Genomic DNA, 27,372 nt, shown 5'->3' with positions numbered 1-27,372 from the left:
GCAAGCCTGCAAGGTGGAAAGTATCGGTACAAGCGCCGGCAGGTACGAGGGCGGCGTCGTGACTGTCGTACCGCTGTGGGTGTGGCGCCTGCTGCGGTCTGGCTGCAGGTCTGCAGGTCTGCAGGTCTGCACCTGTCTGTCTGCAGCTTTCAGCTGGGCAGGCCTCGCCTTCTTCGCGGGCCTCCATCGCTGTGTCCAGTACTCCGTCCGTACTCCCCGTACTGCAGTGGTCAGTGGATGTAGTGGGTGAGGTGAAGTGGATGCACGGCGCAGCACAGCCTCCAGCGCTCCGACTCTCCATTGCGAGTACGTACGGGCTATGTAATACGTATCCGTAGCGTGCATGCATGCATCGGCCGACCGGGGTCCATCCATCTGGCGTATCCATGATGCTGGGGTCGGACGTTGCATCGCCCTAGAGTCTCCATGGCTAGGCGCCTCCCTCCCACTGCCCAGTACCGGCACGTCCGTCGCGCAGACTGTGCACCCTGTGCACCCTGGTGTTGGGGCATGCAGCATGAGCATCGCAGGCTCGCAGCCACCGCAGGTATTTACATCGCAGCCTGGCCACCCTCTAATACGACCTCTCCCTTCCTCTCCTCCCACCACCACACGGTCCACGTCGTCCTTCACTTCTAACCACGGGTTGCGGAAGCTTAGCAGGCGATCCTCAAACGTCAATTACATCCATCCTCTGCTCTGCTCCGTCATCTCGTCTTTTTACCCATTTTTGTTTATACGTCTAATTGTTCCAAATAAGTACCGATCGATCCCCCGCCGCCCGTCCCACGCCGAACGAGAGAACCCCACTCTGCCTGGATACCTACCATTATACGGTCATCGCCCGCTCCCAGCTCCCAATACAATATCTATCCGATCATGCCTGTGCAACTATTGCCGGCTTCGGCCGCTGCATTTGCCCCCCGGGCCTCCTCGGTCAACGTTGTCCTCGGCTCCAAGGTCGAACCCTGGTTGACACAGACACTCAAGCGCATCAACCGTATAAAGCGCCCTCTCAACAGCGTGCCCCAGCACCAGCGCTGCCTGACCGAGACCCTGTCGTCGCCCAATGCCATCTGGACCCTTGCTTCCCTCATGCTTCCCAAGCTGCCCGAGGCTGACATGCCCACGGATCCCAACGACGCCCTCTTCAGCTACCAGCTCATCCACGTCGAGGCATACATTGTTCACGTCGACATGGTTCTGCGCAACGAGGTCGCCTACAAGCTGACCGCCGACTCCATCGAGGCTCTTGTCGAGTACCACAAGGAGATCCACTGCGTCGACGCCAAGGCCAACACCCACGACTGGTCTGAGAAGGAGCAGCAGTGCAAGAAGCTTCACGAAGACTTTGTCCAGGCCGTCAACAAGTTCGTCTACCGCACCCATGTCTCTGCGCTCGAGGGACTCGAGGAGGATGGCGCCGGCGAGCTGCTCTGTGGCAAGAGTGACGAGGTAAAGACCCAGCTGTCTGGCCTCATGAAGCCTCTTTTGCCACCACCGCCGCGCGTTGTCGACGTTATCCGCCAGCCACATCTGCTGCCCAGCTCCCCGGCCCCCAACATGTGGTCCCAGGCCACCACCTCGGCCAGCCTCCCCGCTGTCGACGCCTGGAGGATCCTGCCCTCGAGCCCCAGCGTGACGTCCACCTCGGCCGACTCCAACACGACTCCCATCTGGGCCAACATGGGCATGAGCGAGGTCCAGCTGCCGTCTCCGACTCCCGCCTTCAGCCTCCCCCACACCACAGCCGGGCTCTTCTTCAGCTCGCCGCAGATCACGGCCCCGATCCCTGCCCTGCCCCTGCCTAGCATGCTGGCGCCCGGCCAGTGCGGCGTGGGTGTTGGCATGGCTGGCATGGGCAGCTTCGGCTGGGACCACCGCTACCATGACTATGCGGCGATAATGTGACAACCAGCGCCCGTCACTGGGGATGGCTATCCTGTGGTAACGACTTCCGCCCCCTAATACTGCGCGACAAATATTTCCCGGAGACAAGGCAAAAGTTTCGCGGCATAGAACCAGCATTCATCCATCGGCATTACAGGGATTGGCGTTTTCAACTTGCATCGGGTCCGGAGTTCGAATCATTCGACAGATATCCACTCTCGCGAAAAACCACATAATCGTTTTTGGCTGCTTTTCTTTTTCTCTTCCTTCTTCCTTCTTCTTGTTTGTTCACTTGGATTTCGGACTTCTATGTCAGCAACATATCAAGCGTTTCGTCTTTGGGATGGAGTTTGGTTTTCTGCATTTTGCCTCCGGGAAACACAACTCTCACTCAACCGTCGTACCACAGCCGCTAGCTCGGCCTCTGGATATACCTCTTCCTTCACAGCTGGTCATGGCTGGATCCGGGGCGGGCATCTATCTGCGTTTACAACTGCGCTGGATTTCGACACTCTCAGGTGGCTTGCAACACACACCTTTTTTTTTTATACTTTATTTTCGGTTTTCTTTTATGCGTCAAAGACAAGAGAGATGCAGCAATGCAACAAAGCTCGGCCACGGTCCGAGACAGAAAGTCCTTTACTGGACACTCGATTCCCCGATCGTTATTTTCCCTTCTACTCCCTCTCCTAATACGGCAAGAGGAGGCTTCCTCTGGAGGATTCCCTCATTATTGGATGTGGTGGCCTTGAGTATCACAACCACAACCATTTCTTTCAACGGCTTCGACCCCCTTTACGAATGATTAATGACGACCAAACGACGTAACGAACGAATACCTACGACTTAATACGGCTCCTGATACGACTTGACGAGATCTCCGGCTCCATTTCGGAACCACAACTCTTCGAAAGCCTATCCAACGCTCAACTAGGGGTTATTCGATTCGACTTTGCTTACCGAGCGATCTGGTGCAGACTGGATTCTGCAACCACATTCGACTCGCATGGTCATTACAACATCGCGGCGTCCACGAGCATCGGAGATGCCTCTGACATGGTTGACACTGGCTGTCAACGGGGACAAGCCACAGCAACTACCCCATTGGGGAATGCTGACGGAAAGGTGGGAGTTCTACTCAACGAGCTGGGCATCATAATATATCTCTGCTGCGCAGAGATGATGCGAAGCCTATCTTGCCGTTTAGCCGGACTCCTCACCGAGATCACTGATGCCGGTTAAGGCATCTTTGTTCTTCCAACAGTTCACCCACTCCTCGGGACGACATACCCCGACGCTTCTACGCCTGCCAGACAGAGTAGTCGCTGTGGGAGTCGCCACCCTGAGGATAGCGGTACTACTTGGGATGCACAGGCCAGCATTGGTGAGGATGATGGCAAGCTGTAGCTCATCTCACTACAGAACCCCCTTTACACTCGCGCCGCGTCGTCACGGCTCGGCCTGCTGGCGGCGCGACATGAGAATAAAGGGGTCTCCGCAAGGAGGGCAAGCCCCCGACTTCCGGCAAGTTTCGGGGCTGCCCTTGGTCGCTTTCACGAGCGGCCTGCGAGCTACTGAGATGCTGGATATGAATGTGTGTGCGAGGGGAGCGGGGGATGCCCTGGTGGCGTCCTCCTCGCACGAGGATAAGCCTACCGCCGAGAGTGTCCCTGCTCGCGTTGTCTTGCAGAATTAGTTAATTGAACACAAATTGTTCAAGCCTCAGTGCCCTGCAAGTCTGTGATGTCCACTTAACGTACAAGTGCCCCGTGTAAGTGATGACGACGCGTTGCTCCTTGCGATCCCCGCGTCCCCGCCATCGTTAGCATAGGTGAAGAATAGGTTAACTTTTATAAATAATGGCGCAGGTTCACCGCATTCACGTCATGCAAACGCGTGGTTAGCATTAGGCGGTCCCTGGCAACTTGTTCCCGTCACACTGGGCTTAGTGTGGATGGCCTCGCGGGTCTTGTCCTGGCTGCGTTGTATCCGGATGCCTTCCAATACATTCCCCTATATATTGCCCCATTCCGGGGGTGACAAGGATTGTATATGCTAATGCTGAAAAGTTGGTAATTCTTGAACTCGGTGTACGGGTACCAATCTACTAAGGTACTAAAGGCAGCACTTTAAGTACTAGTATATGACAGAGGTTTTACGCATCTACGCACCAAGTTATCGGCCTAAACGGCACTGACATGTAGCTTTTGATGTTCCATGTCTGTTAGGGGTCTTCGCTCATTTCAAGTATCTCCGTTAGTTTTGGACCAATGTGCGCGAGTCTGTCATAGATGTGTTGGACATTCCTTGTCCCCTTTCGCTCCTTTTTGATCTCGCCCATATGAAGCCCGGAGATGTCTCGGCAACACTGCCCAGCTGGATCACCACTTGGAAAAGGCCCCGCCACTAAGTAGGTGTGCTATGCAATGGAGGAGCTATGAGACAAGTCAATGAGTGCCGGCATCTAGTTACACGCTGAAGACAACCGCAATACCTTATGCAAAACCTACATACAGCAGATAAGTTGAAGGAAGGGGTGTGGCAGAATCGAATCACCAGGACGACCATCCTGATATCTATCATTAAAAAAACATCTTACTATTCATAAGCCGCCCTACCCAGCGCTTCCTTGACTCTTAGTTAGCAACCTCTTACGCTGCTGACCTGCGTGGTCGTCATTTCCCTTCCCAAGGACGCCAAACTGTGTACGCCTTCCTCCCCTCCGGTGTGCGCGATGAATACCTAGACCGCCCATTGGTGCCTCCGTGCGTGCGTTCGGTGTATGGTGTTTCTGTGGTTTGTTTGTTGGGTTTATAGTGTTCGTCATTTCATTCTTCTGTTGTACAAGACGTATCGTGGAGCGGTGCGGTAGCGAGGCGGTGTAGTCCCGTCTCGGGTGTGATTACTCCTGGTTGACGGTTTGCTGCAACAAATCGTTAGTACTAAAAGAGCCTCTGGACATTAGCTGTGTCCCCGAAAACTTACCACGAGCCAGTCCATGCCCTCGTTCACGCCGCTACCATCTACCGCCGAGCACGCCATGATGCTCCAGTTGCGGTCGCGCAGCTCGCCCAAGCGCAGTGCCTCAGAGATCTCGCCTGCGCCCTTGGCTCCCGGCTGGTCCTGCTTGTTGGCGAAGACGAGCAGGGCCGCGTCCTTGAGTTCCTCCTCGTTGAGCATGGCTGCCAACTCATCCGACGCAGTCTGTAAGCGCTCGATGTCGGTCGAGTCAACAACGAAGATAACGGCCGCCGTGTTGGCGTAGTAGCACCGCCAGTAGGGGCGGATACTCGTCTGGCCACCCAGGTCCTAGAAGTAGGAACATGTCTGTCAGTGGACGGCTGGTTCTTCCCTCTGCGCGCTCCCAGATCTGCCTTACCCAGACGTTGAAATTAAGATTCTTGTATGAAACGGATTCGACGTTGAATCCAATGGTAGGTATCGTGGTGACGACCTCGCCGATCTGCGGTCTCCCATCAGCAAACAATACCCCTTGGAAAGCAAGTTGCCCTCGCGAGACAAACCTTCAACCTATACAGCAGCGTCGTCTTTCCGGCGTTATCCTGCAATCATCTCAGCAAAAACGTCCACCCGTCATCCGGCGAAGAGCCCGTCGGCAGAACATACGAGTCCGAGAATCAGGATCCGGATCTCTTTCTTCGCCCAGAGCAGGTTGGACAGCCATGACATAGAGGCGCCCATCTTTGCCCGAGTCCTGCGAGTAGCCAAACGCCTCGCTTTCTGTGTGTCTCTGTTCCCCCAGGTGGTTTGGTTTGTTTCGTCGTCTTTGTTTCCCCCTAGCTGCAAGGAGAAGTCGCTGTCTCGATGACGTTCGGCGGGACAGCACAGTCAGCTGCGGACCCCGTGTTTTTGCCGGCGGCTGTCTCTCGTTCTGGTTCTTCGTGGAAATTAAGGGAAATACGGAGTGGAATTCGAAGCTTGCTGTCGTCAAAGAGGGCGCTGTAGCAGTTCGCGTGTCTTTTTTTTTTTCGTGGGGAGAGGGGGAAGGTTTCGGGGTTGAGAGGGATGTTTTGTTGCGGCCAAGCTTAGCAATCCGTCTCCTATTCTGGGCCTCTCCGTGACCCCAGAGTCCGGACCAACAAACTTGCAGTGCTTTTTTTGGCGGACCCTGCATCGACGTTGCTCCCCGGTTCCTGGCTTGTGGTTGGCCAGAATGGGTGACAAAAGGCGTCGGCACTCATTTCAGGTGCCAAGTGTTAATGCTTTAATGCCTTAAGCTCCTCAAAGCACCTGAAAGCACTTTACGAATACAAGTACGAGTAATACGCGTGATTCACATCACGAGAACTGAGAGGGAGTATCGTTTACCATCGCATTGCTATTATGGACGAGAAAATGTTTCCCTGGTAGTGTTTCTAGTGAAATGGTATAGAATATTATACTCTTAGAACCCTGGTGATACTTTTAGTCTCGTGACGCGTGCTGGTCACCACCTGTGATTAAGTCAAGTGTTGTCCGACTGCGTCTAAATGCCTACGCGACTGTGTAGGTTAGGATATACTTCGAGCCTCCATCAAGGAGCGATATTAGTTAGTGACTGAGAAATGGCGAGCAAATATTCGGACATAATAAAATTCTTGATGCTCTACTTCATAATACTTCGTACGCAGTAGCTTGGGGCTTGAAGACCCCTGCAATTCGAGGCCGCCGAGATTCACGTGGAGCGCGTGGAGAGCTGAGCTATCGCATTATTTTGTCATGTCTGCGCCTCCATCGCGTTGAAGCCTCAGGCAAACACAGTCTTGTCGCGCCACAACACTAGCCACATCAGACTTTCTCCCCCCTCACCCGCTAGGGCTTGTCCACCCACAGGAACACCCAGCTGCTGGGCCAAAATTCTCGGAAAGCCTTCCCACTCCTCGACCAACTCACCATCACCAACCCGCCGACTCGACTCGACACATCGCCAACAAGATGCCGGTATGCCATCCCCAATATCATCGCCTTGCGCTCTAGACGTTCGACATTCTCGTCTGGGATGTAATTTTCACGACTCTCCGTCGACGATGGAGCGCAGCGGCACCCCGTCATTTCGAACCGATCAAGGCTAACCATCATTTCTTCCCTCAGAGCCAAAAGTCTTTCCGCACCAAGCAGAAGCTTGCCAAGGCGTCGAAGCAGAACCGCCCTGTCCCCCAGTGGATTAGGCTTCGCACCGGCAACACGATCCGGTTCGTCCATCCCCCAACGATGACTCTCAGAAACCCCCCATCCCAGAGACGAACGATAGCCACGACACACACACACACACAAGGAAGGATAAGGACCATCAGTACTGACAGTGAACCCAAACAGCTACAACGCCAAGCGCAGGCACTGGCGCAAGACCCGCATCGGTATCTAAATGCTTCTTCCTTCCCCGCAGAGCAAACAAGGAGAGCACGCACTCCTCGACGATCCCCTGCCTCCTGGTTTTTGGCATCGAGCGGTCCCTTCGACTCCTCCCGTCCGATGCTCCCTTGGCGTAGTGTGGTTGTCCTAGGGGATGTGAGCGGAGGATGGCAGTGATGGAACGGGCAAGGCTTTGTTTTCAGGGCGCGGAGGTGAACGAATAAACGGAATGGGCAAGGATGCCCGGTTTCTCAATTTCTGCATGTCACGATCGGTCACAGGGAAAAAAAGGAATGCAAAGACTTCACGTCATCACTGAACGATTCTCATTGGAAGCACTTCAAGTATGGATCCCGGCATGTTCAAATCCCACGGGCTACCCATCCTGCCTGTCCCTGAGTGATTTAAGACGTGCCTAGCAGCATGATATTGAAACCCTAAGCACGGTCGGTCAAAGGGCCACGACAGAGTCGCCAAGGTAGCAACGAAGGATAATTGGAGGTAGGAAGATGTTGCTGTCGTCCTATGCCATTATTTGTGGTAGTAAAGTTCCTCCCATCGGCTTCATCAACCACGAAACCCTCCAACGCAACCGACTACCCATACAATTCGCAAGTGAAGGGATAGAACCCGTCTACAGAGTCCTTGTAAACGCCGTGAAAAAAAGTCCAGAAACCATTTGTAAAGTCAATGCCCTGGCGGGGCCGAACAAGAGTGTGGTTCAAGTCTTGCTCACCACGACGCCGTTGTCAGTTTATCGGTCCTCGGCCCACTCGTTCTCACGACGGATCTGCTCCTCCTCCTCAGGTGTGAAATCGTTCGTTATGTTGAAAGTCTTTCGGATCTCTTCGGGGGACTTGCCCTTGATCATGTTGGCAACGGTCTTGCAGCCAACGTCGAGGAGAGGCTTGATATCAAGATAGTTGGCGGCCTGCATGTTCTCTAGTCAGCATGATAGGCAAAATATTGTTTGCGAAGAGAGTCGAAACATACAAGGATGATCTCGAAAAGCATCTCCTGGTCAACCTGCATGAACTTCTGGTCCCACTCCTCAATCTCGGTGGTCTTCTTGCGGGCGTCGGACTCGTCATCCTGAGACTGCATAGGATCGTTGCGGTGATGCTCGCACCACTCTATAACCTTTCTAAGGACAGCCTCGTTGACCTAGGGCAACGTCAGTACACTGTCCCCTAGGACCGCACTTTGCGGCAGCGTGAGGGTGGCGCAGCGCAGCGCAGCACAGCTTACGTTCTGGACGGGGATGGGATTGGTGGCAGTAATGTTATCAGCACCAAGATCCTCGAGTAGATTCTTAATGAGCATCGAGCGCTCAACGACGGTGCGGTCTGTACTGGGGTCAGCGTTTGCTGATACTCAGAGGTGGCGGGTTTGCGGATTTGTTTCAACTCACCAACTTCAATCGTTGCCTGGTCACTGGACTGGAGCCAGATCTTCTGGGTTGATTGTGTCTCGGCCATCGTAGCTGTAGCTGTAGATGCAGTGTAGTGCTGTGTCTTTCGATAGGTCAGGGCGGAAGTCCCGAATCACGTTGTGTTGAAGCGAGAAGGTGATGGAAACAGAACGGTGACGAAGTTTGCGGGGTCGGAGGAGGATGGAGGTTGGAGCAAAGTGGGATGTGGGTGCGAGGCACTATTAAAAGCACATACATACTCGGTTGGCTGTTTGTTTGTTTGTGACTGGGAGTCTAAAAAATTGGAGGCCACAACGTAATTGATTCGGATAGAGGTGCACTAAAGTGTGAATCGTGGCTGGAGTTTCGGAAGATGAATTTCTAAGAATAAACAGTGCAGGAATACTGTTGGGAGAGACGAGGCGGTCGGAGTGTTCAAATACCTTAGGGACCTACTGGCTGGGCTGTTGGCAGTCGCATCAGGTTCACCAGGCACCTGCAACAGTGGAACTGTACAGGCAGGCAGCGCCCTGCGCCACCCACCAGTACTCGTACCTACCTACCTAGGTACGGCGTAATATTATTACGAGCACTATAACTAAGTTAGTAGCGCGAAAAAGACCTCCCTCGCGCTGGGTACTAGAAGTACTGGATGAATTCACAAGTTTCCCCAGGCATAGTGGAGTTTCCTGCCTGGTCATGAGTGGCAGTAGTATCGTGATATATGCAAATTCGGGCACCCCAGCGCGTTTCTCTCCTACATGGCCTTACCCATTAATGTCAGCGAATGCTCCCCCTTGGCAGCTTATACCATAACAGACGAATACGCACTTAACCCAGTGGGTGACCCTCCACACGCCTAGGCGTACTAAGCTGCCCGAATTTGCTGAGTCGATACGGCTTGTTCACTCAAGGTACATAGCACGGAGAACGCTACGAAGTACGAGTACGTCTAGACAGTTGTCATAGCTCTAAACGGAGGGAGATGCCAAAAGTGACGATGTACTCTATACCTGAACTACCAATATCGCTATACCGAGACACTAGGTGCAGTTGTTAGTAGACTGGGTATCGAGTGCGTTGTTACTTTTGGTGTATCCCTCCGTATAGCCTGTGTCTAACAGATCTTCTTATTTTGACATATTTGAAAAGCAGAGTGAAACCAATAAGGTGAACCTCTTGATGGCGGCACGCCAGGTGGATGAGTGCTCTTTTGACACCTAGATCTTGGTTGGACTACTACATCCAAAAAATGGTCCCATTCACGATCCAACTTGCATCACCAGGCACCTTCTGCCGCCAAGGCCTCACCCCCGACTTAACCTAAGATTCGACGCTATGGATCTCTACTGCCTCCCGATTGGCGTTTCCTTCTCTCGTCGCCTGTATTACGTTGTTGATTTTTTAGTTAAACTGCAGGTTAAAATACCAGTTAATGCCCTCTCTTGTCTGCCACCCTTTGCGAGTTTGATGGAGTGATTCAAAGGCCACTTGGCATCTCTATCCAATGCACAGGGAGGGGCATGGGTATTACAATATAGGCACAGGACACTCTTTGTCGGGCCCTAAGGTCCATAGGAAATAAAAGCCCCAAGTCCGGATTTGATATGTACTTAATACCCGTACTTCATATCCCGTACACTGGGTTGTTTATAAGCACTACGGATACCTTTTAGGACGGGAAATGATTGCTCTGCGGGATGTAGCGCCCACTTCCCGGCTACCGATGAGCGTCATTCGAAAACCATCCATGTCCTGGGTACGGATACAAATAACACTAGTGGTAGTCACTACGAATACCGGCACTTGTAAGAGGGGTTCAATCCCTCGAGAAGGGGTTTCCCCTTGCTCTTTCAACTTTCATCCGAGTATTCCGTGCGAGTAAGTACGGATAACTCGGTCTCCTGAGTCAAGGGAGGTGTCCTCTGCAAGCCTCAAGGTGTGTGCAAGGTGGAGCCTGGTCCCTTGTGGGCGGATCGACGGCGTGGACTCGCAGCCCTGCCAGAGCGAGCCTTGAGACACTCCGCCCCCCAGGATAGAGCCGAGTTTGCCCAAGTTGTCAAGTGCTTCCTCGCACCTTAGGTAAGTAAATAAGGGAGGACAACAAACACACCCGGAACGCCATGGTGGGCTCGCGACAAGGGCACATGGCGTTTGTCGGTCGAAGCACACCACAAAGTTAGGTACCGGCAGTTGCGTCACGCTGTTTCCCGTTAGCGCCACTGTGGCCTCGTGCGACTCGCGAGCTCAGGTGGTGATCATGGCAGCCAAAAAAAAATCCCCCCAAAAAAAACCCCAAAGCTGACGACCTCGAGCTCGACGGCTCGAGGAGCCAAGCGTGGCGTTCGGGATGCGGCAGAGCAGAAACGAGAAACAATGGTACGATAATAACCCGAGTCTAGCCAAAAGGCGGTCTCTGGGGGCGAAAAGGAGAAGGGTGAAAGAAGCAATAACATGAGGTCATCCCAAGAAGGAAATAGCCCTTGTCGGTGCCCACCACGGCCGCCTGGCGGGAGGCGCCTTTGTTGCCTTTTGGCCAACTGGCAGTCTGGCAAATCTGGCAAATCTGGCAGTCGGGCACACCACTGACCACTGAGTGACCAGGCACGCATGCCAGTGGTGGCATGGCAGGCCCACAGTGGTCCAATCTCAGGGAACCACACGCCAAGACCCCAGCTTGAACACCATCATCAATCGACTCCCGTCCAGACAGTTCCAGTGCCACCTGTAGTTAATTAACACGCAGCATCTTCTCTTCTCTACATTTTCTTCATTACCCATCCTTCTTCCTAATGCTACGAACGCCTTTTTTATCTACACCTTATATCTAAATTACTCCCCCGATAATTGATTAATCCCACATTGCGCTCTCCCACCGGCCCTCTGCATCCGGGCCGCCTCACCTCCTCCTGGTTCCGTTTGCCTTTTGCCCCAGCGAAGCTTCCCGACTGTGCCGAAACCGTTAAGACGCGCCCGTTGCGCGCATCGCGCCAGGAGCCACCAACGCTCAGGAGGCTCTTCCCCAGCCTACGCGCGGTTTTTCCATTCAGCGCATCACCTCCGACTCGATGCTTTCCGCTTCTTCTGTCACAAAATAAAAGTCCCCAATATGTGGCGGCGCACGTATTTACTGCTGGTCCTCGTCAGGCTGTGGTTTGCCTTGTCGCCAAGTTACCTCCACCCAGACGAAAACTTCCAGGGTCCAGAGGTTATTGCCGGTATGTCCAGTCCTTCATTCCATCCACCGTGGACCCTTTGAACCTTTTCCTGTCGCGAATAGTAGCTGACCTCTCACTTATCAGGCGAAATCTTCAGCTACCCCGTCCGACGTACCTGGGAGTTCACCAGCGACAACCCCGTTCGCAGTGTATTCCCACTATGGCCCGTCTACGGTTTACCGATGCTTCTGCTGCGCTGGCTGTGGATAGGGAACGGCCACGATGGCGAAACCCCCCCCATAGCAGTCTTCTGGACACTCCGAGTCCTCATGTTCTTGATCAGCTTTGTGCTGGAGGACTGGGCGCTTCACGAGCTTATATCGTCGCCAAGGCATCGTCGCACCGCTGTCTTACTCGTCGCCTCGTCCTACGTTACCTGGACCTATCAAACGCATACCTTCTCCAACTCGGTGGAGACGCTGGTTGTGGCCTGGAGCATGGTGTTGATCCAGCGCATGGTTGATGATCAAGTAAGTTGGACCCGAAACAGCAGTCGCATGAGATGAAAATACTAACCCCCCTAATAGCAACAGCTGTCGCTCCTGACTTCGACCGCGCTTGGGGTTGTCGGTGTATTCGGCGTTTTCAACCGGATCACTTTCCCTGCATTTCTCCTTATTCCTGGGTTTCGTCTATTAGCCCATTTCTGGAAAAAGTGAGTTTCCCTCAGTCGCGTGTTGAAACTTTGATCAGTAGGCTGATATGTGCAGACCCTTGTCCTTCGTTTGCCTGGCTCTGGCAGCGCTGGCGACGACTATAATCGCGATTGCGCTGGACACCGCCTTCTATTCTCCCGAACCCATTACCTGGGCCGATCTAATCAGCCGCCCCGTTATCACCCCCTTAAACAACTTCAAGTATAACTCTGACATCGGAAATCTTGCCGACCACGGCCTTCACCCGTGGTACCAACACCTGCTTGGCAACCTCCCGCTGCTTCTTGGGCCAGCGACCCTCCTCCTGTTTCTACGACCGCACTTCTCGCTTAGACTCTTCTCGGCATTTTCGGGAATCTTTGTGCTCTCTATATTCCAACACCAGGAGGCACGATTCCTTCTACCGACGGTGCCCCTGATTCTGTCTTCAGTGCAGTTGCCAAAAAACCAGACGACACTACGCGTTTGGTCTGCGGCCTGGATTATCTTCAACGTCTTCTTCGGCGTCTTGATGGGAATTTACCACCAGGGAGGCATCATACCCGGCCAGGTCTTTATGAGCAACCAACCTGACGCTACAACTGCCGTCTGGTGGAAGACCTACACGCCCCCCATCTGGCTTCTGAACGGCAAAAACGAAGTCCTTGAAACGCGCGATGTGATGGGGATGAAGGGCGAGGCACTATACGAGATGCTCACAGAGCTTGCCACATGTGATGTTCCTGCGGATCGCCGAAATAAGGAGTATCTCAAGGAGAAGAATGGGACATATCTCATGGCCCCTGCATCAGCAACGTGGCTAGATCCTTATCTCCCGAACAAGGGATTAGATGGTCTACGATTTCGGGAGGTGTGGCGGCATCGCCAACATCTCAACCTGGATGACTTGGACTTTGCCGAAGATGGCGTGTGGAACACGCTTTCGAGGGTAGTTGGTCGCAGGGGTCTGGTGGCGTGGAGAGTTACGAAGAGCTGTTGAAAAAAATACCCTGGGTTGGAATGATTTGGAAGGATTTAAAGCGAAATAGACTGACGACGTCCCCCTACAACAACTTGGTCCAGCTCTGCCTGTGCCAAAATGATCAGACTAACATATATACGGTGTGCATCGGTCACGTATTGAGTGTGGGGAGTAACAGTTAGCGCAATGTGTTCCTCTGACGATTGATCCTAGGCTTCTCTAAGAACTATAACATCCGAGGAAACCCCACTGACACCATGCAGAATGCCGTCCAAAGCTAACCGCTTAGTAGAGGCGGTGAGGGGGCGACATGCTAGCCTTGATGACAAGGCTGCCAACGTTCTGCCAGCCCTTCTTGAGGAGAGAGACGAGGTAGTTGATGGCGAGCATGATGTTAGCGATGAGCTGCTCCTGCTCCATGTCGACGTTGCCGACGGCGACACCCATGCAGAGAACCTTCTTGAGCTGGAACTTGATGGTGGACTTGACCTCGGTGATCTTGCCGCTGAGGTCGTCGGCGTGCGAGACGGGGGTGGGGAACTTGCCAGCTGCGGAGGGGAGTCAGCGTGCGTGCTCTTCTGTTGGTATGGGCGGAGGGGAATTAAATATGCTTACCCTTGGACAGACCGGGACCAAGGAGACGGGGGATCTGCTTGATCAGGGTCTCGGAGGCGATGAAGGCATCGTACTTGCGGGCCAGCTTCTTGATGAGCTTCTTGTTCTTGTTGAGCTTCTTCAGGTCGTCGACGGACATGGCGTCGACACCGCCGTGCTTGGCACGGTCAAGATCGTGCTGGTCACCGAGAATGCAGATGGCCATGTTGGGGCGGGGCACGGAGGGGAGCTTGATGGTGCCGGAGAAACGCTTGTCACGCTGGGGGTCATAGTTCTTCAGGCCGATCTGGAGCTCGACCGTCTCGAGGAAGTTGCGCTTCTTGGTCTCATTGGAGTACTCCAAGAGCTCGGCGACTTGCGTCCGGACATTGGCTGCGTGAGGGTGTCAGCAATTGCGAGGGTTGCGGTCATGTCGGCGTGAAGGGGGGGGGCGAGAGAGACTGACCGACTGTGATCTTCGACATTTTGGCAGTCTCCCAATAGATCTCTTAATATCTAATGGTGGTCAGGACAGTCGGTTTGTTCGAAGGGTTTAAAGATGGATCGGTCAATTCGAAGAATTTTGGTGGGATTTCCGCGTGACTAATTGTGGGCCTTTGTCGTGCAGTGGGGGACGGAGGGCAAATTTTTCTCACGTGAGATATCACGTGACTACTTTTGTTGGAGGTCGTTCCGGAAGGAGGTATCAACTGGTGAGCAGCGCGGCGAGCGATTCAGGGATCTGTCTCTACGAATCTGGTTAATTAACCGTCCTGGATGCAGGATTAAGGGCTAACGAGAACGTTTTACAAACTCCCGGCATCGTAGTCAGCGACGCCCAGCCAATATTCTACCCGTCAACTACGAGTTACTATCCCTGGCGCATCCCGGAAAGCCCAACCAGCCAGGATGGGGAGCGAGTCCCATATAAGCGTGGCAAATCTACTGGGCCATCAGAACGATACAGTCTCATGGATTGTGTCCCAGCCAGACAGTGCTCAAATCGGGTGGGTACCTGCTGTCAGTTTTGAACAAGAGGGAATTTTGCTAAGAGATGCCTCAGCCATGCAGCTAAAGGATTGGACCTGCTCCTAGGAGAAGCTGGCCAGCCCAAGTCCACATCCGGGAATGCCTGTGTAAGACTCTGTGGCTTCGTGGAGCAATGCTCCAAGTCACAGTCACCCCCGCTCCGTGAATGGGCGTTCTCGCGGGGAGTGACGGAGAAGCTTTTCACGTTCTACGTTGAGTGGAACGAGTCAGACCAGCATCGATCCATGAAGCTGGTTCTGGATCTCATTGTCCAGCTCTGCAAGAAGAACCCAAACACCGAGGTGGCAGCCGAGACCGAGAAGAATCTCCTGAAAACTCTCATCTCTATCGTCATCGGCACCTCTACCAAGCCCGTCGTCAAGTCGGCGATCAAAATCATCGACCATTTTCTCACCAAGAACATCTTCAACCTCGACGACCTCAGGCTCACCTACATCAGGTGCCAACCCCAAGCGGATTCCAGTGATGAGATTGAGGTTTGGCGAAAGTTCTTTGCCGAGATCCTCCAGTGGATGCGGATTCACTTTGTCTGTCCCACTGCTGGCAAGTTCATAGTTCTTCTGTACCGTGGTCTTCGATCGCGGCAGACAGAGCTTCCGGTAGAGATGTGGCACCAGTGGTTGCTTAACTTCCTAGCGGAAGAACCGGGGCTGTTAGAGGCGGTCAAGAACTACATATTTGTCCCCCTCTTCAAGAGTGATCGCACCGAAGCCCTGAGGTTTCTGCGGGGAATTAATAATCACGAGGTGATTACAACAACCCAGGACCTGGAGATGGATATTTCTACGTTGTTGCAGCTCGCCGCCCTGGAAACGGGTAAGCGAGTTGGTCTCGTGGAAGAGCCAGGTAAGTCTCCCCCTTTTCTGGTCCCCTATTTAGCTCCAAGTACTGACACTCTTAAAGCTCTGAGCACCGAATCCAAAGCTGGTGACGAATCCTCCCCTCTGGTTCTCCATGAGAAGATATTGACGAGTGTCTTATCTCATCCCGCGCACGAGGTTCGATCTCTTGCCTTCTCCCTCCTCATCACATCTCCATCAACCACCAGACCGTATTCTTCCACTGCACTTGACCTTCTGCAAAAACATCTGGGGACATACTTTGCAGACCCCGACGCAAAGTTCCGCGTCGATGTCATGTCGAAAGCACGAGACATGTTCAAAAGAGTCAGGGGTTCCATCTGCGTCCTGAAGCGGAGTATACCCAGAGCGAGGGCCAAAGCTCGACAACGACAGAATCCAACGGGACCAACCAAGGACGCCGGGAGCGGAGCTGCGAGCACGACCACACAGCCAATCATGTATCATACTAACCTCATATCGCTACCTGAGTCCCAGCTGGTGCAATGTCTCGACCATCATGTGGCGTTCCTGCGCTGGTACGTGAGGTTCCTTTGCGGAGAGCTCACACCAACCGCTTCATACCAGCGGCATGTCGGCTCTCTCAAAGCGCTTTCTCAAATTCTGCGCATGGAAGGGGAGACGTCCAAGCCGTGGGAGACGTCTGATGACCAGGAACTTCTGTTTGATCTGTTTGATGAGACTTGGGTGAGGGCTCTATTTGACCTGATCATGGACCCTTTCGACGATGTGCGCGAGATGTCATCTGCATGCTTGAGATCCATCTTAGGTAGCCAGCGGTACCGCAGATTCACCCTCAAGGTGGTGGAAAGGGGCGAATCGCTGGAAGACCTGTTGACGCGTTCGAACGAGCTTGCCCGCCGGACAGCTAGGGCTGACCACTCGGACGGAGCTGCCAGAGCGGCCCAGCTTGTCTACAAGTACTCGGATGACCAGGAAAAGAGGCTATCATTCCTGACTCGGTTGATAGATGGGGTCGAGGGGAAACTATCCGTTGCAGAGAATGATCTAGGACGCGCAGTTTTGGACGCGCCAGTCCAAGGTGATTTTGCTGCCCTCCGTTACATTTGGCAAGTCGCGGCGGAAATCAAGTTTGGTGAGCAAGAACTTGAGTCTTTGCAAATGCTTCAGGCGAGACTAGTCGATTACTGCGAGCGGATTTGGGTCGCGGTCCGGGATATCTTGTGCGATGATTCTCCTGAAGGTCACTTGCCTCAAGAACTCGAAGAGGTCGACGGTCTCAATACAAGGGATGTGCTGAGCTACAGCTTCCGCTCCATCCACGAGTCCAGGTAATTCGAGGCCATCAACGACGGCGAGTCTGAAGGGATTGATTGTACTAACGTTCCCCAGCAACCTCATGCGAACATTAGTCCTCACTATCCGAAACCGCTCCAAATTGGGACTCATCACTCCATCGGCAAGCTTGTTTGCGCGGATAGGAAATCTGTCATTTGATCAGCTGTCGAACTTACGACACCGCGGTGCCTTCACAACTGTATCAACGACATTTGCAACCTGCTGCCAGCAGGCCAAGCATTTGGAGCACGGAGATACAACCAACGGTGAAATCATCTTAAACACGTGGTACAAGGTAAGCCATTGCATCTCATTACCAATGTCTTCTCTGTGGTGACCCTGAATGAATACCAGCTAACAATGTAAGGGAACAATGGAAGCAATCTATGGACAGGCTTCGACCACGCGCAGATCAGCTGGTATTCCTTCGCTGATGACAGGACTCCTATCCGCCAATGCTGCCCAGCCTTCCTTCGAGGAGGTCATGGGAAAGTTGATTGAGATTTCCAGCACAGAAGCGCGCGTTCGCGAAACAGACGGCTCAAACCTACCGCAGGTCCATGCCTTTAACTGCCTCAAGGACATATTCAAGAACTCGCTCCTCACATCCATGGGGAACAAGGCGGAGAAGTACTTACCGCAGTGCCTGGAGCTCGCAGCGAACGCTCTCAAGTCGGAAGTCTGGGCCATTCGAAACTGCGGGCTCATCCTGCTCCGCAGTCTGCTCGACACGCTCTTTGGGTCCCAGGAGAGCAAGTCCATGATAGAGGCAGGATGGGATGGCAAGGCCAACCGCATCCCGTATTACAGATACCCCACCCTTCCCAGCGTGCTACTCAACCTGCTCAAATCTGGTCACCAGATGATGTCCCCTACAGCCATGGACACGGCCGGAGCTGAGTCTGTGTTCCCGTCCCTCGACATTGTGCGCCGAGCAGGTCCCCCTGACCTGCTTCGCGAGGAGCTTCAGATCCACATAGCCAAGTACCTGGCCAGCCCAGTGTGGCATGTGCGGGAGATGGCAGCTCGTGCCCTGTGCTCCTGTCTCCTGCATGGTGGGTGGCTTCAGGCCATCAAAGGTCTTTTGCAAGATTCCCTTCAGGACCAAACACGCAATGCGTCAAACCATGTCCATGGCGTACTCCTAGCGCTCAAGTTTGTATTTGACAGGCTCAGCGAGGTCTCTCTGGACCATCTCACCGGTAAGCCAAAAAAAAAAAAACTGGCCAAAAACCAACCCTTCTTCATTCAAACTAACTATGGATTAGGGGGTCTAGCAGAACTGATTAGCACTTTGAAGGAGACCAACATCGCATACCGCTATGCCTACTGCCCCGACGTCCTATCGGCCTACTTGGAGGTTGTCAACCAGATATCCCTATACAGTGTGCTTCACTCCATTCCCTCAGAGAAGATAGAGGTTTCTATTCCCTCCGTGTGTGGAGGTGCCCTGTTGAAGATACAGGCAGCCACGTATCTAATCCACACCTCATACCGGAGTGCGTCTCCCATAGAGGGGCTAAGATGTGTCTTCCTTGGCGGCCGGCTGGGCGATGATACAATGGCTGCTGCTCTGGAGCTGATCCCCAGGCTTTGGAACACGTCCACGACCCCGGATGACGTCCTGGTAGCACTCTGTGACTTCTACATCGACATCTGCCTAGAGACGGTTAAGAGTGAGCCCCAAGCTCTGGCCCTTGAGGCCGTTGCCGATATCCTGGATCACCTGCTGGCGGTGAAGAATTACGAGGGTCTGGGCACTCTACGGTTGTCAGCGCTTTGGTCAGCCTTGCCTTTCCGACCCGTGAATCCATCCCTTTCCAACGCCATTCTACGAGCCAGCGGCAGCATGGTTGCTACCTTGCTTCATTTCGGGCAGATCTCTGCCACAGGACTGGGAGCTTGGGGACTGATGATGGCCGATGGCGGCCTGGAGGACCAGGTGAGTATCCTCATAAACCCCGACACAGGAGCCTGAACCCCCATGGCTAACACTGCTGTAGAGTTTTGATACGCGGTTCGCCGCTGCCGAGTCTCTTCGGTCCTTCTTCGCAGCCACGACCAACTCGTGCACCTCTGACGAACACCTCCCTGCGCTGCTTTCTCTGTACGACGCCCTCAACGATGACGACGACGAAGTCCGCGATGTGGGATCCGCCGCTGTGAAGAGCATCCTCGGGCTGGCACTCGTGCCCATCGAGGCTGCCAACCGTCTCCTGGAATGGCTCGCCTCGACTTTTGCCGACTCGACCGCATTTAAGAGCATCATCACCACCAGACTGGTCGGTGCCAGGAACCCAGATGCGCGTTGGCAGCCGGCCGAGGAGCAGCTGAGCGCCGCTCTGAGGGTGGACGACTCTCTGTTTGTGGTCGAGGAGCAGAATCTCTTTATCGATGAGGTCAGGGAGGTGAAGCGATGGGTATCCGTCTACGAGGCCACCAGATGGGATACCTCGGACAGCCTGGTGGAGGACCTGGATGCCTGGCTCTGTAGAGGTCTTGCTCGCCTACAGCGCCTCTTGAAACTAGACGACGGGCCTCTGGGGTGGGCATCCAACCCGCAAGTCTTTGCCGTCTGCTCCGTCCTTATTCGCTGCTCTGTGGCTATGGCATCAAATGGCCATGCCAGTTCGAGTCTGCAAGGGAGCATTCGTCAAGTTAAGGAGGTGCTCGATTCCAATCAGACCAAGCACACGTCGGGGCTGCTCACGGAGCCGTTGGAAGAAGTCCAGATGAATTAGGCCCAAATAAACGCCTGGCTATGCCCCTGTTTGCTGGATGCCAACCCCAGTCCCCGTCCCTGTCAAAGAGACGCCTTGCCAACCAAACATCAATCGCCAAGTGCTGTATTCGTATGTACGCGACGTCCTCCCTGCCCAACCCTATGGTCCTAGGGAGAACCCGAGTGACATGCCTTGGGGGTCTTGGGGGTGCTATCCCTTCTTGCTGGATGTCGTCGACATCGACTCGCTCCTCTCAATACCCACCAGTTTTCCCAGCCGAGCCACGAGACTTGTGTTCTGAGCCTGCAGTTCGCCAACCTGGCTCGTGAGGAGCTCCACCTGCTTCAGCGCAAGATCTCTCTCTATCTTGAGCTTCTCCACCTCGAGGGTGAGGTTCGACTTCTCCTCGCGCTCAATGGCCTTCCTCCTGCGCTCCTCGGCCTTGCGTTGCTCGTGAGCCTGCTTCTCCTCAATCTTGCGGAGCTCACGCTTGTACTTGGCCTCGTGCTTGGCAAGCTCTCTCTCATGCTTCTCCCGGGCCTTGGCTATGGCTGCAGCGTCCTTCTCCTTGCCCCCCTGACGCTGCCTCTCTATGCGCTCCACCATTTTCCGGGACTTCTCATCCAGCTTGCGTCGGCGCTCCTCCAGCCGCCTCAGCTCCTTTAGCTGCGACTGGGACCCCTGGGATTTGTCCTCCGAGAGGCTTTCATGGACACTTCCGGCCCCTCCATCATGGGTGCTCTTCTTCTCCAGCGCCGAGGCGAAACTATGAATGGAGGATGTCTCACTCGGCGACGATGTGTCATCTTTAGCCTCCTCGTCTCTTGGCGAGTAGTCTTCAGATCCGCTGACTTCGCCTTCGGCCGTGCTGAACTGCCGTCGCAGCAGCCCACCAGAAACGACAGAAGTGGCCGCGCCAAAGGCCCCGGTTATCATAGCCCAGACCCCGCTACTCCCCCATGAGCCATCATCGTCCGCGCCCTCGCCCTGGTGGTAATCCTGGCCTTGATCAGATGGTCGCCCCCCTTCTGCGGGTGGCCTGGGTACCGCAAGTGCCTTGACGCCGTTAGCGGCCCCAGAAGACACCTCTGTCTCCTGGGCAGTGCCCTCTTCTTGCTGGGGAAGGGAGTCATTGGTGGACTTGCGTGTGACCCAGTTCAGGAACTTCCCAGCATCGTTGACAATTCCCGGCGGCGTCCCCTTCTCAATCATAAAGCGCGGCACCGAACCTCCAGGGTCGCTACGCGTCACCATGAGCCACTCGATGGCCGTGGGTGGACTGTCGCCCTGCTCAGAGGAAGAGCCCTTCGGCACTCCCGGTTCCACATTCTCACCCGAACTCAGATCGACTGACGACAGAGATCTCTTGGAGGCTAGATTCTCTGCAGGTATCTCTCTAATGAGCTCCACCGACTCGTACTGGCCGCGGATGATGCCATGTCGGGGCGGACATTCGGGGTGAAGGCAGGGTTTAGAGACAATCGTGTACTGCCTCAGGGGGCGAGGCTGATCCGGATCAGACGCAGTGCTGTGGGAGGCGGATGTGAGGAAGAGCGTGACAAAGTCTCTGGGTGATGTCGGCCCAGGAAACTGGGCAGATAGCTGGTATACTGCCAACAAAGTCAGCCCCGGGGGTGTTCAATGTTCTCATCCTTCCGGGGAATCCAAGAAGGGGATACCTTGCACATTCCCAGCGTCAGGCACGACATGGTCCTCGACCCTCTTGTCGGCCCCAATCCCGCGGATACTCCCACTGCCCGGCCCGCCCTGCACCGCCATGCTCTCGACAAACTCCCTGTCCAGGCCAGCCTTCCACTGCTCGAACGTCAGGCCCTCGTGGACGCTCCGGCGGGCGAACCAGGCGCCCCCACCGTCCTTGGAGGCCAGCTTGTACACCCTGATGCCGAGGGGGTTCTCGCGCGGGTTGACCTTGACCTCCTTCCACTCCTGCTGCAGCTTGCGCGCCTGCTCGGCAGCTTCGGGATCATCTTGCGACGGGGAAGCGGCGGCAGCAGCAGCTAGTACGGTGCCATCGGGCCTGGCCGAGTCGGTGTTTGCACGGGCGCGGGGCTTGATGGACGAGGGCGATGTGGAGGAGGGGATGGAGTCGATGACAGTGTGCGCCCCGGCGAAGATGTCATGCAGGAAGGGGCCGAGGTCGTCCTGGGGCACGTCGGCCCAGTCAACGGGACCGAGGGAAAGGAAAGGCTCGTGATGGTTGCCCATGATGAGAGATCAAGGAGCTGTTTGGGGGGGGGGGGGGCTGCTGTATAAGGTAGACGGAGAGGCGGATGGATGGAAGGGTCTCTCTCGCTCGATGCGTGTCTGCCAGGATGCTTCTTGATAAAATTTACAGCATCTCTTCCAGGACGAAATACGGGATTGGAGTGCAGTAGTGCAGAGGACGGTGACATCTAGATGACAGGAAGAAGTCGAAGGCGGGAGCAGCGGGAGAGCAACACCAGGCGTCATCAAGCTGCTGGACCCTTGCCAACCTGCTGACGTCCGCGTTGACGTCAACATCAACCAACGTTCGCTGCAGGCCGCTAGGGGACCCCCAATCGAGGCCCTAGCAGGCTATTTTATTAGTCTCTAGCAGGCCAGCAGCCAACCCACTATAATATCAACTTGCAACAGCCAAGGCAACCTAACTGCTAACATGCTTTCAATCGTCCATGCCGGTTATCTACCTACCCTGCAGGCGCTTGGTCCCTTTGCCAATCAACACGTTCGAACATCTGACGATTGATCCGACAATCCATCCAATGATAATACGCCATGGTTTCCTGATGCTCAGATCCTGTATGTATTGGATGTCTCGATACCAAGAGTCCTTCACCCAAGCAGAGCAAGCTGATCACATCATGTACGCTATGCTAGTGACTAAGAAGTGAAGAAGAAACATACAGGACAGCCCAGCAACGCCTCTAGCTCTCCATGCAAACGTTTACATGTGTACCACCCATCCCTAGCCATCCTCGCCCACCTGTTGCTGTCTAGAACCCCGTCAACTTCCTCTCCGTCATTACAGCCTCGTGGTCCGCCTTACAGCTCCCACAGTGCTTCTTCTGCCACTCCATCAGCGCCTCCCTCTTCCCTGTCCCCATCGACCTCAGCACCTTCTGCATCGTAGCCTCGCCCTCCGCGTTGCCACCCTTGTCCGCGCTCTGCAGCACTGTCGCGAGGTCCTCGCACAGCGACACTTCATTCACCAGCCAGTTCTCCCACTCTGACTGCAGCATCTCCCTCTCGACGCTGTTCACAACCCTCATCGCCACCACCAGGTCGTGTCGGTAGGTGCCCAGCCGCTGCCGAGTCCGCCGCAGCCGTCTCGCCGTCGACCGCGTCGTGGGAGACGAGAACGAGAACCCCGCATCCTCCCACGGGGCGTCCATGTCTGTCACGTCTAGAACCTCCTTGAAGCTCGCGAAGCACGTGCTGTTTTGTGGGAATGAGAGCTCCTTGCTGCTCCCGGTCGCCTCGGGAAGGTCCTGCATATATATGGCCTTGCTCATCATGGTGTTTGGACCCACACCTAGGTGCCGCATGAATTCCGCGGCTCGCCTCTCCTTCCACCATGTCGCCGTCTCGTTCGACGTCAGCACCAGATTCGCGAGGGCGCTGATGCCGAGGAGGGCCAGGAGAAGCCTCTGCGCCGTCAGCACCTTGAACAGCTTCCTGAGCCCGGCAAACCCCCACATGATGAGAGACGATATCGCACTCTCACCAAATGACCGCACTGTCTCCCAGATCAAGGCCGTCAGGGTGCGTGGCTTGACGGTCTGCTTCCTGCTCCCCTCGGTGGCCGCCGGGGAGAAGATGACGACCTGCGTTTGATGGCCGACTTGGCCGTACACTTGGATGGCCCGGTGTGTCCTGCTCCATGCGCCGAGTTTGCGCACTTGGTCTGTCGCCAGCTCCGCCAGCTCCTCTGCGTTGCTGGCCGCGTCGTGGAGGGCCTGCCTCTCGATGAGGTTCTTGGATAGGGCTGGTGCTTTTGACCAGTCAACTCTGGTGTAGATGGCCAGTCTGCACTTCGACTTGGCAACAAACGTGATGACGACCTTGGCGACGAGCTTGAAGTTCTGGAAATGGGGCAGGTGCCATGCCGTCTTGACGTGTGTGACCACGTACGTGACGTGTTCGCTGTGCATGTCGATTGTCTGGTAATCGGTAATGTCCATCGTCTTGTTCCTCCCCAGCATGTCTGTGTGGTTTACCTTGAACTGGAATTCCCGCCGCATGCGACCCCGATCATCGACAACCACCCAGGGCCCCTGTGCGATCTGCTGCGCCCGGTGCTCAAAGTATAGCTTGGGGAACACGAAGCTCTTGTCGCCAAACAGCACATGGAAGCAGGACTTGGCGCTGATCTCAAAGTGTCGCTCCGCCGCCATCTCGTGCATGTCGTCGGGCTCAAAGTCCACCGGATGTGACGGAAGGTGCAGCTTCGGGGGGAACGATACCCGCGAGCCCGACATGGGCAGCTGTGGGATGGATTCGTGAAACGGTCGCCCTCGGACTGATCTACCTGCCGGGGTTCCGTCATCGTGTGGCGTGTTTTCAGACACCTCCTCCCAGCTCTCAGCCGTCGGGCTGTGCCTCTCAAACTCGTCTTTTTCGACGTTGATGAGAGCGGCGACTATCGCCCCGGTTTCCATGGGTACCTCCGCCTGGAGATCATCGATGAGCAGGTTCAAGCGCGTGTGGAGTATGCGGAGGTTGTCCAGGAAGACCTTGATGGTGATCTTGGAGTAGCCCGTGTCGTTCGCATTCTGACCTAGGTGGAAGAAGATGTAGTCATTCTCCTTTCCGGGTGCGGCCGTCACCTCAGATATCATGTCGAGGCTCAGAGTGTATGCTGTGACCAATCCCATCTGCTGGCCGTAGAAGTACATGTGATCAGGGGTGACGAAGATGCGCCCATCCCCGGTCAACGCCGGGCCGTTGGAATCGGGCGCCGAGGGGGTGCTTGACCAAGCTGCCCGGAAGACGAGCACTAGTTTCTCCTCGACCGGGGCGCTGGGGAAGAGGAGGCGGAACTGCGCGTGTTGCGCGCGCAACTCGGGCGGGTAGTTGGAGGGGAGCATGTCGTGCGCCTGTTTCTGCTGCAATGATTCGGCCAGCGGTGTATTCTGGTCAGCCGGGGTTACCACAACCCCGACAGGGTCATCCTCGTCGAGTCTGGGCAGGATCGGATCTGGCGGCGGGTCGTGGATGGCGCCCCAGGAACTGCTTCCCCAGTAGTTGGCCAGAACCGAAGCAGGGATCTTCCAGTTGCCCGAGGTCGCGTCGCGCTGGGCTGCGGTCAGGACAGCGGTGCGGCTCAGGCTCGTCACCGCCGGGGGCATGGCCAGTGTGAGGGGAGCCAGGGTACCCGGGTGACTATCCACGGATGGCAACAGGGTGTTCCCGTACTTTGATCCGGCGGGGGAATTGGGGAGCAGGATATGGCTGGCAGCCGCCAGGTTGGCGAGCCCACCGGCTGACCCCGAGGAACTCGCGAGGGCGGCTTCGGCGCCGGCGCCAAAGGTGGCCTTGCGGTGAAGGTCAAGCTTCTGGATGATCCTCGCCGCATGCTCTCGTCCGCTCTCGCCCTCTTCTCTTGCTAGGTCCCTCCCTAGGGCCGAGATTGTACGGCGGGATATGCTGCCATTAGGGTCAAAGCTCGTCCTGGAAGCCAAGTGCCCATCCTGAGACGGCACCGGGAGCGCCCCAGTCCTCTCAGCAGGCACGCTGCCCTCATCCATGGTCAAGCCAAGCTGGGTATCCAGGGTTCGTGCGGAGAACTCGGGTATGCTTGGCGGGGAGATGGAGAAGGCTGGGTCGGTGTTTCCGGAAGCGCTGGAGCTCCTGTCCATGGTGGCCTCGAAGGCCTTCTTCTTGATGACTTCGAAGACCTCGAGCCACTCGGTGAGGTCGTTCTGGGTTTCGGCCTGCAGCATCAGAGTCTGGCTCTTGGTCTTGACCTCAAAGCAGAAGCGCCTGTCCTCGCCGGGAGCCGGCTTGGCATTGCAGAGTAGGACGCCAATCTCGTCGCCTTGTAGGACTCCTTGGGGCCCGGGGATGAGCCACCCAAACACCCTGTCCCGGCAGTAGTACCATCGCCGAACCCAATTGTGTCTGGCCGGCTTCCCGGAGAGCGTCCGGAGGTAGAGCCACCCCTGCTTCTCCGAGATGACGGCCTTCTCGTTCCGGGGACGCATATTCATAGGGCCCCTTGATCCCAGAAAGGCAACCGTGGAGGTGTTGTAGTCCTCGAGCTCGCGAGAGGGCTTGCACCCCGTGAGAGCATTATCTCCCAGGTCGCGCCTGGCAATCTGCAGCTCGCGGCGGAACACACCCTCGGACGCCTCCATCTCCCTGGCCCAGCCGCGCACACGCTCCATCTCGTGCTCCCAGCGGGTGGCGTTGGCGGTGGCGTCGCGGGAGCGCTTCAGCTCCTTCCACAGCTCGCCGGAGACCTTGACGAGCAGCTTGTCCATGGTGAAGCGGACCTGGGGCGCGAGCTGGCAGTAGTCCATGGAGGCCTGTAGGTAGGCCTTGCGGGTCTCGTACACGGAGAAGGCATCCTCGCGCAGGTGGGAGGGTTCCTTGGTCTTGGACTGGGCGACGTAGCGGGCGAGGGTGGAGTCGTAGGTGCGCTGGGACTGCTCGAGGACCTTGCGGATCTCCTTGAAGTTGCGCATGTCACCGACGAGGAAGGCGCGGATGGGTTCGACGACGGTGTTATCGGTGCGCTTCATGGTGCTGAGGAGCTGCATCCAGAACTCGCGGGAGCCGTCGCCGACGCGCTTGAGGGCGAGGAAGGTGTAGTCATTGTCGATGACACCGTCGGTGGCGGAGGGCATGGTCTTGGACAAGTAGGAGTTGATGGTCTCCTCGAGGGCGAGGATATCGTGGAGCAGCTTGGAGGTGGAGTTGACATAGCCATTGAGCCAGCGCTCGATGGCGTCGATCTGGTCGGCGAAGTGGGCGGCGGTGGCCCTGAAGGTGGGCGAGTCGAGGGCAGCCTCGTAGAGGCCGACAGCAATGGCCCGGTGCGAGGACTTGACGGCGTTCGGCGGCGGCGCGGTCGTGGCCTCGGCCATGACGGGCGAGGTGGGAGGCCGTAGGGCGACTTCGAGGCTGGGGGCTTATCGGAGCGACATGAATTCGACAGGTCTGGGGATGCAAGCGACAACGGGGCAAAGAAGCAAGGGAGAAATGGAGCAATGGAGCAATGGAGCAATGGCACAATGGCACAATGGCGGCGATACAAATGCCGTACGGCGAATATCGATGATGGGACTCGGGAGCGGGTTGCTGAATTCGTTGAGTTTGTTGGAGACGGGTGAGACTCTGTCTCGCACCAGGCA

At 55.6% G+C, this 27,372-nt stretch overlaps 8 protein-coding genes across 8 annotated transcripts; 3 read left to right on the top strand and 5 right to left on the bottom strand.

Moving 5' to 3' along the window:
- Positions 1–879: 879 nt before the first annotated feature.
- ACO1O0_000860 (uncharacterized protein) lies at positions 880–1,911 on the top strand (the record flags this gene model as incomplete). The annotated part of the gene is made up of 1 exon (XM_083190356.1): positions 880–1,911. The coding sequence occupies one exon, from the start codon at positions 880–882 to the stop codon at positions 1,909–1,911; it is 1,032 nt and encodes a 343-aa protein (XP_083054215.1).
- A 2,881-nt stretch (positions 1,912–4,792) lies between these two features.
- On the bottom strand, positions 4,793–5,592 carry ARL1 (Arf family GTPase ARL1; the record flags this gene model as incomplete). Its single annotated transcript, XM_083190355.1, has 5 exons — positions 4,793–4,813; positions 4,876–5,199; positions 5,270–5,353; positions 5,415–5,453; positions 5,518–5,592. 5 exons carry the CDS (start codon positions 5,590–5,592, stop codon positions 4,793–4,795), a joined length of 543 nt encoding a protein of 180 aa, XP_083054214.1.
- A 2,404-nt stretch (positions 5,593–7,996) lies between these two features.
- SCON3 (SCF ubiquitin ligase subunit SKP1) lies at positions 7,997–8,720 on the bottom strand (the record flags this gene model as incomplete). Its single annotated transcript, XM_083190354.1, has 4 exons — positions 7,997–8,173; positions 8,236–8,406; positions 8,491–8,588; positions 8,654–8,720. The coding sequence occupies 4 exons, from the start codon at positions 8,718–8,720 to the stop codon at positions 7,997–7,999; spliced, it is 513 nt and encodes a 170-aa protein (XP_083054213.1).
- Positions 8,721–11,762: 3,042 nt separating this feature from the next.
- SMP3 (glycosylphosphatidylinositol-alpha 1,2 mannosyltransferase) lies at positions 11,763–13,506 on the top strand (the record flags this gene model as incomplete). The annotated part of the gene is made up of 4 exons (XM_083190353.1): positions 11,763–11,871; positions 11,956–12,341; positions 12,399–12,526; positions 12,582–13,506. The coding sequence occupies 4 exons, from the start codon at positions 11,763–11,765 to the stop codon at positions 13,504–13,506; spliced, it is 1,548 nt and encodes a 515-aa protein (XP_083054212.1).
- Positions 13,507–13,773: 267 nt separating this feature from the next.
- On the bottom strand, positions 13,774–14,567 carry RPL10A (60S ribosomal protein uL1; the record flags this gene model as incomplete). The annotated part of the gene is made up of 3 exons (XM_083190352.1): positions 13,774–14,036; positions 14,104–14,475; positions 14,549–14,567. 3 exons carry the CDS (start codon positions 14,565–14,567, stop codon positions 13,774–13,776), a joined length of 654 nt encoding a protein of 217 aa, XP_083054211.1.
- A 424-nt stretch (positions 14,568–14,991) lies between these two features.
- Positions 14,992–20,032, top strand: ACO1O0_000855 (tRNA methylation protein TRM732 domain-containing protein; the record flags this gene model as incomplete). Its single annotated transcript, XM_083190351.1, has 7 exons — positions 14,992–15,089; positions 15,146–15,978; positions 16,036–17,284; positions 17,346–17,586; positions 17,659–18,493; positions 18,560–19,233; positions 19,295–20,032. 7 exons carry the CDS (start codon positions 14,992–14,994, stop codon positions 20,030–20,032), a joined length of 4,668 nt encoding a protein of 1,555 aa, XP_083054210.1.
- A 192-nt stretch (positions 20,033–20,224) lies between these two features.
- Positions 20,225–22,240, bottom strand: ACO1O0_000854 (uncharacterized protein; the record flags this gene model as incomplete). The annotated part of the gene is made up of 2 exons (XM_083190350.1): positions 20,225–21,624; positions 21,694–22,240. 2 exons carry the CDS (start codon positions 22,238–22,240, stop codon positions 20,225–20,227), a joined length of 1,947 nt encoding a protein of 648 aa, XP_083054209.1.
- Positions 22,241–23,010: 770 nt separating this feature from the next.
- SIP3 (uncharacterized protein) lies at positions 23,011–27,105 on the bottom strand (the record flags this gene model as incomplete). Its single annotated transcript, XM_083190349.1, has 1 exon — positions 23,011–27,105. The coding sequence occupies one exon, from the start codon at positions 27,103–27,105 to the stop codon at positions 23,011–23,013; it is 4,095 nt and encodes a 1,364-aa protein (XP_083054208.1).
- Positions 27,106–27,372: the final 267 nt, after the last annotated feature.

The sequence above is a fragment of the Amphichorda felina genome, assembly GCF_050947745.1.
Source record: "Amphichorda felina strain 45539 chromosome Unknown scaffold_1, whole genome shotgun sequence".
Lineage (NCBI taxonomy): Eukaryota > Fungi > Ascomycota > Sordariomycetes > Hypocreales > Bionectriaceae > Amphichorda > Amphichorda felina.
The sequence above is the reverse complement of the archived record's forward strand: the minus strand, read 5'-3'. Positions and strand labels throughout refer to the sequence as shown.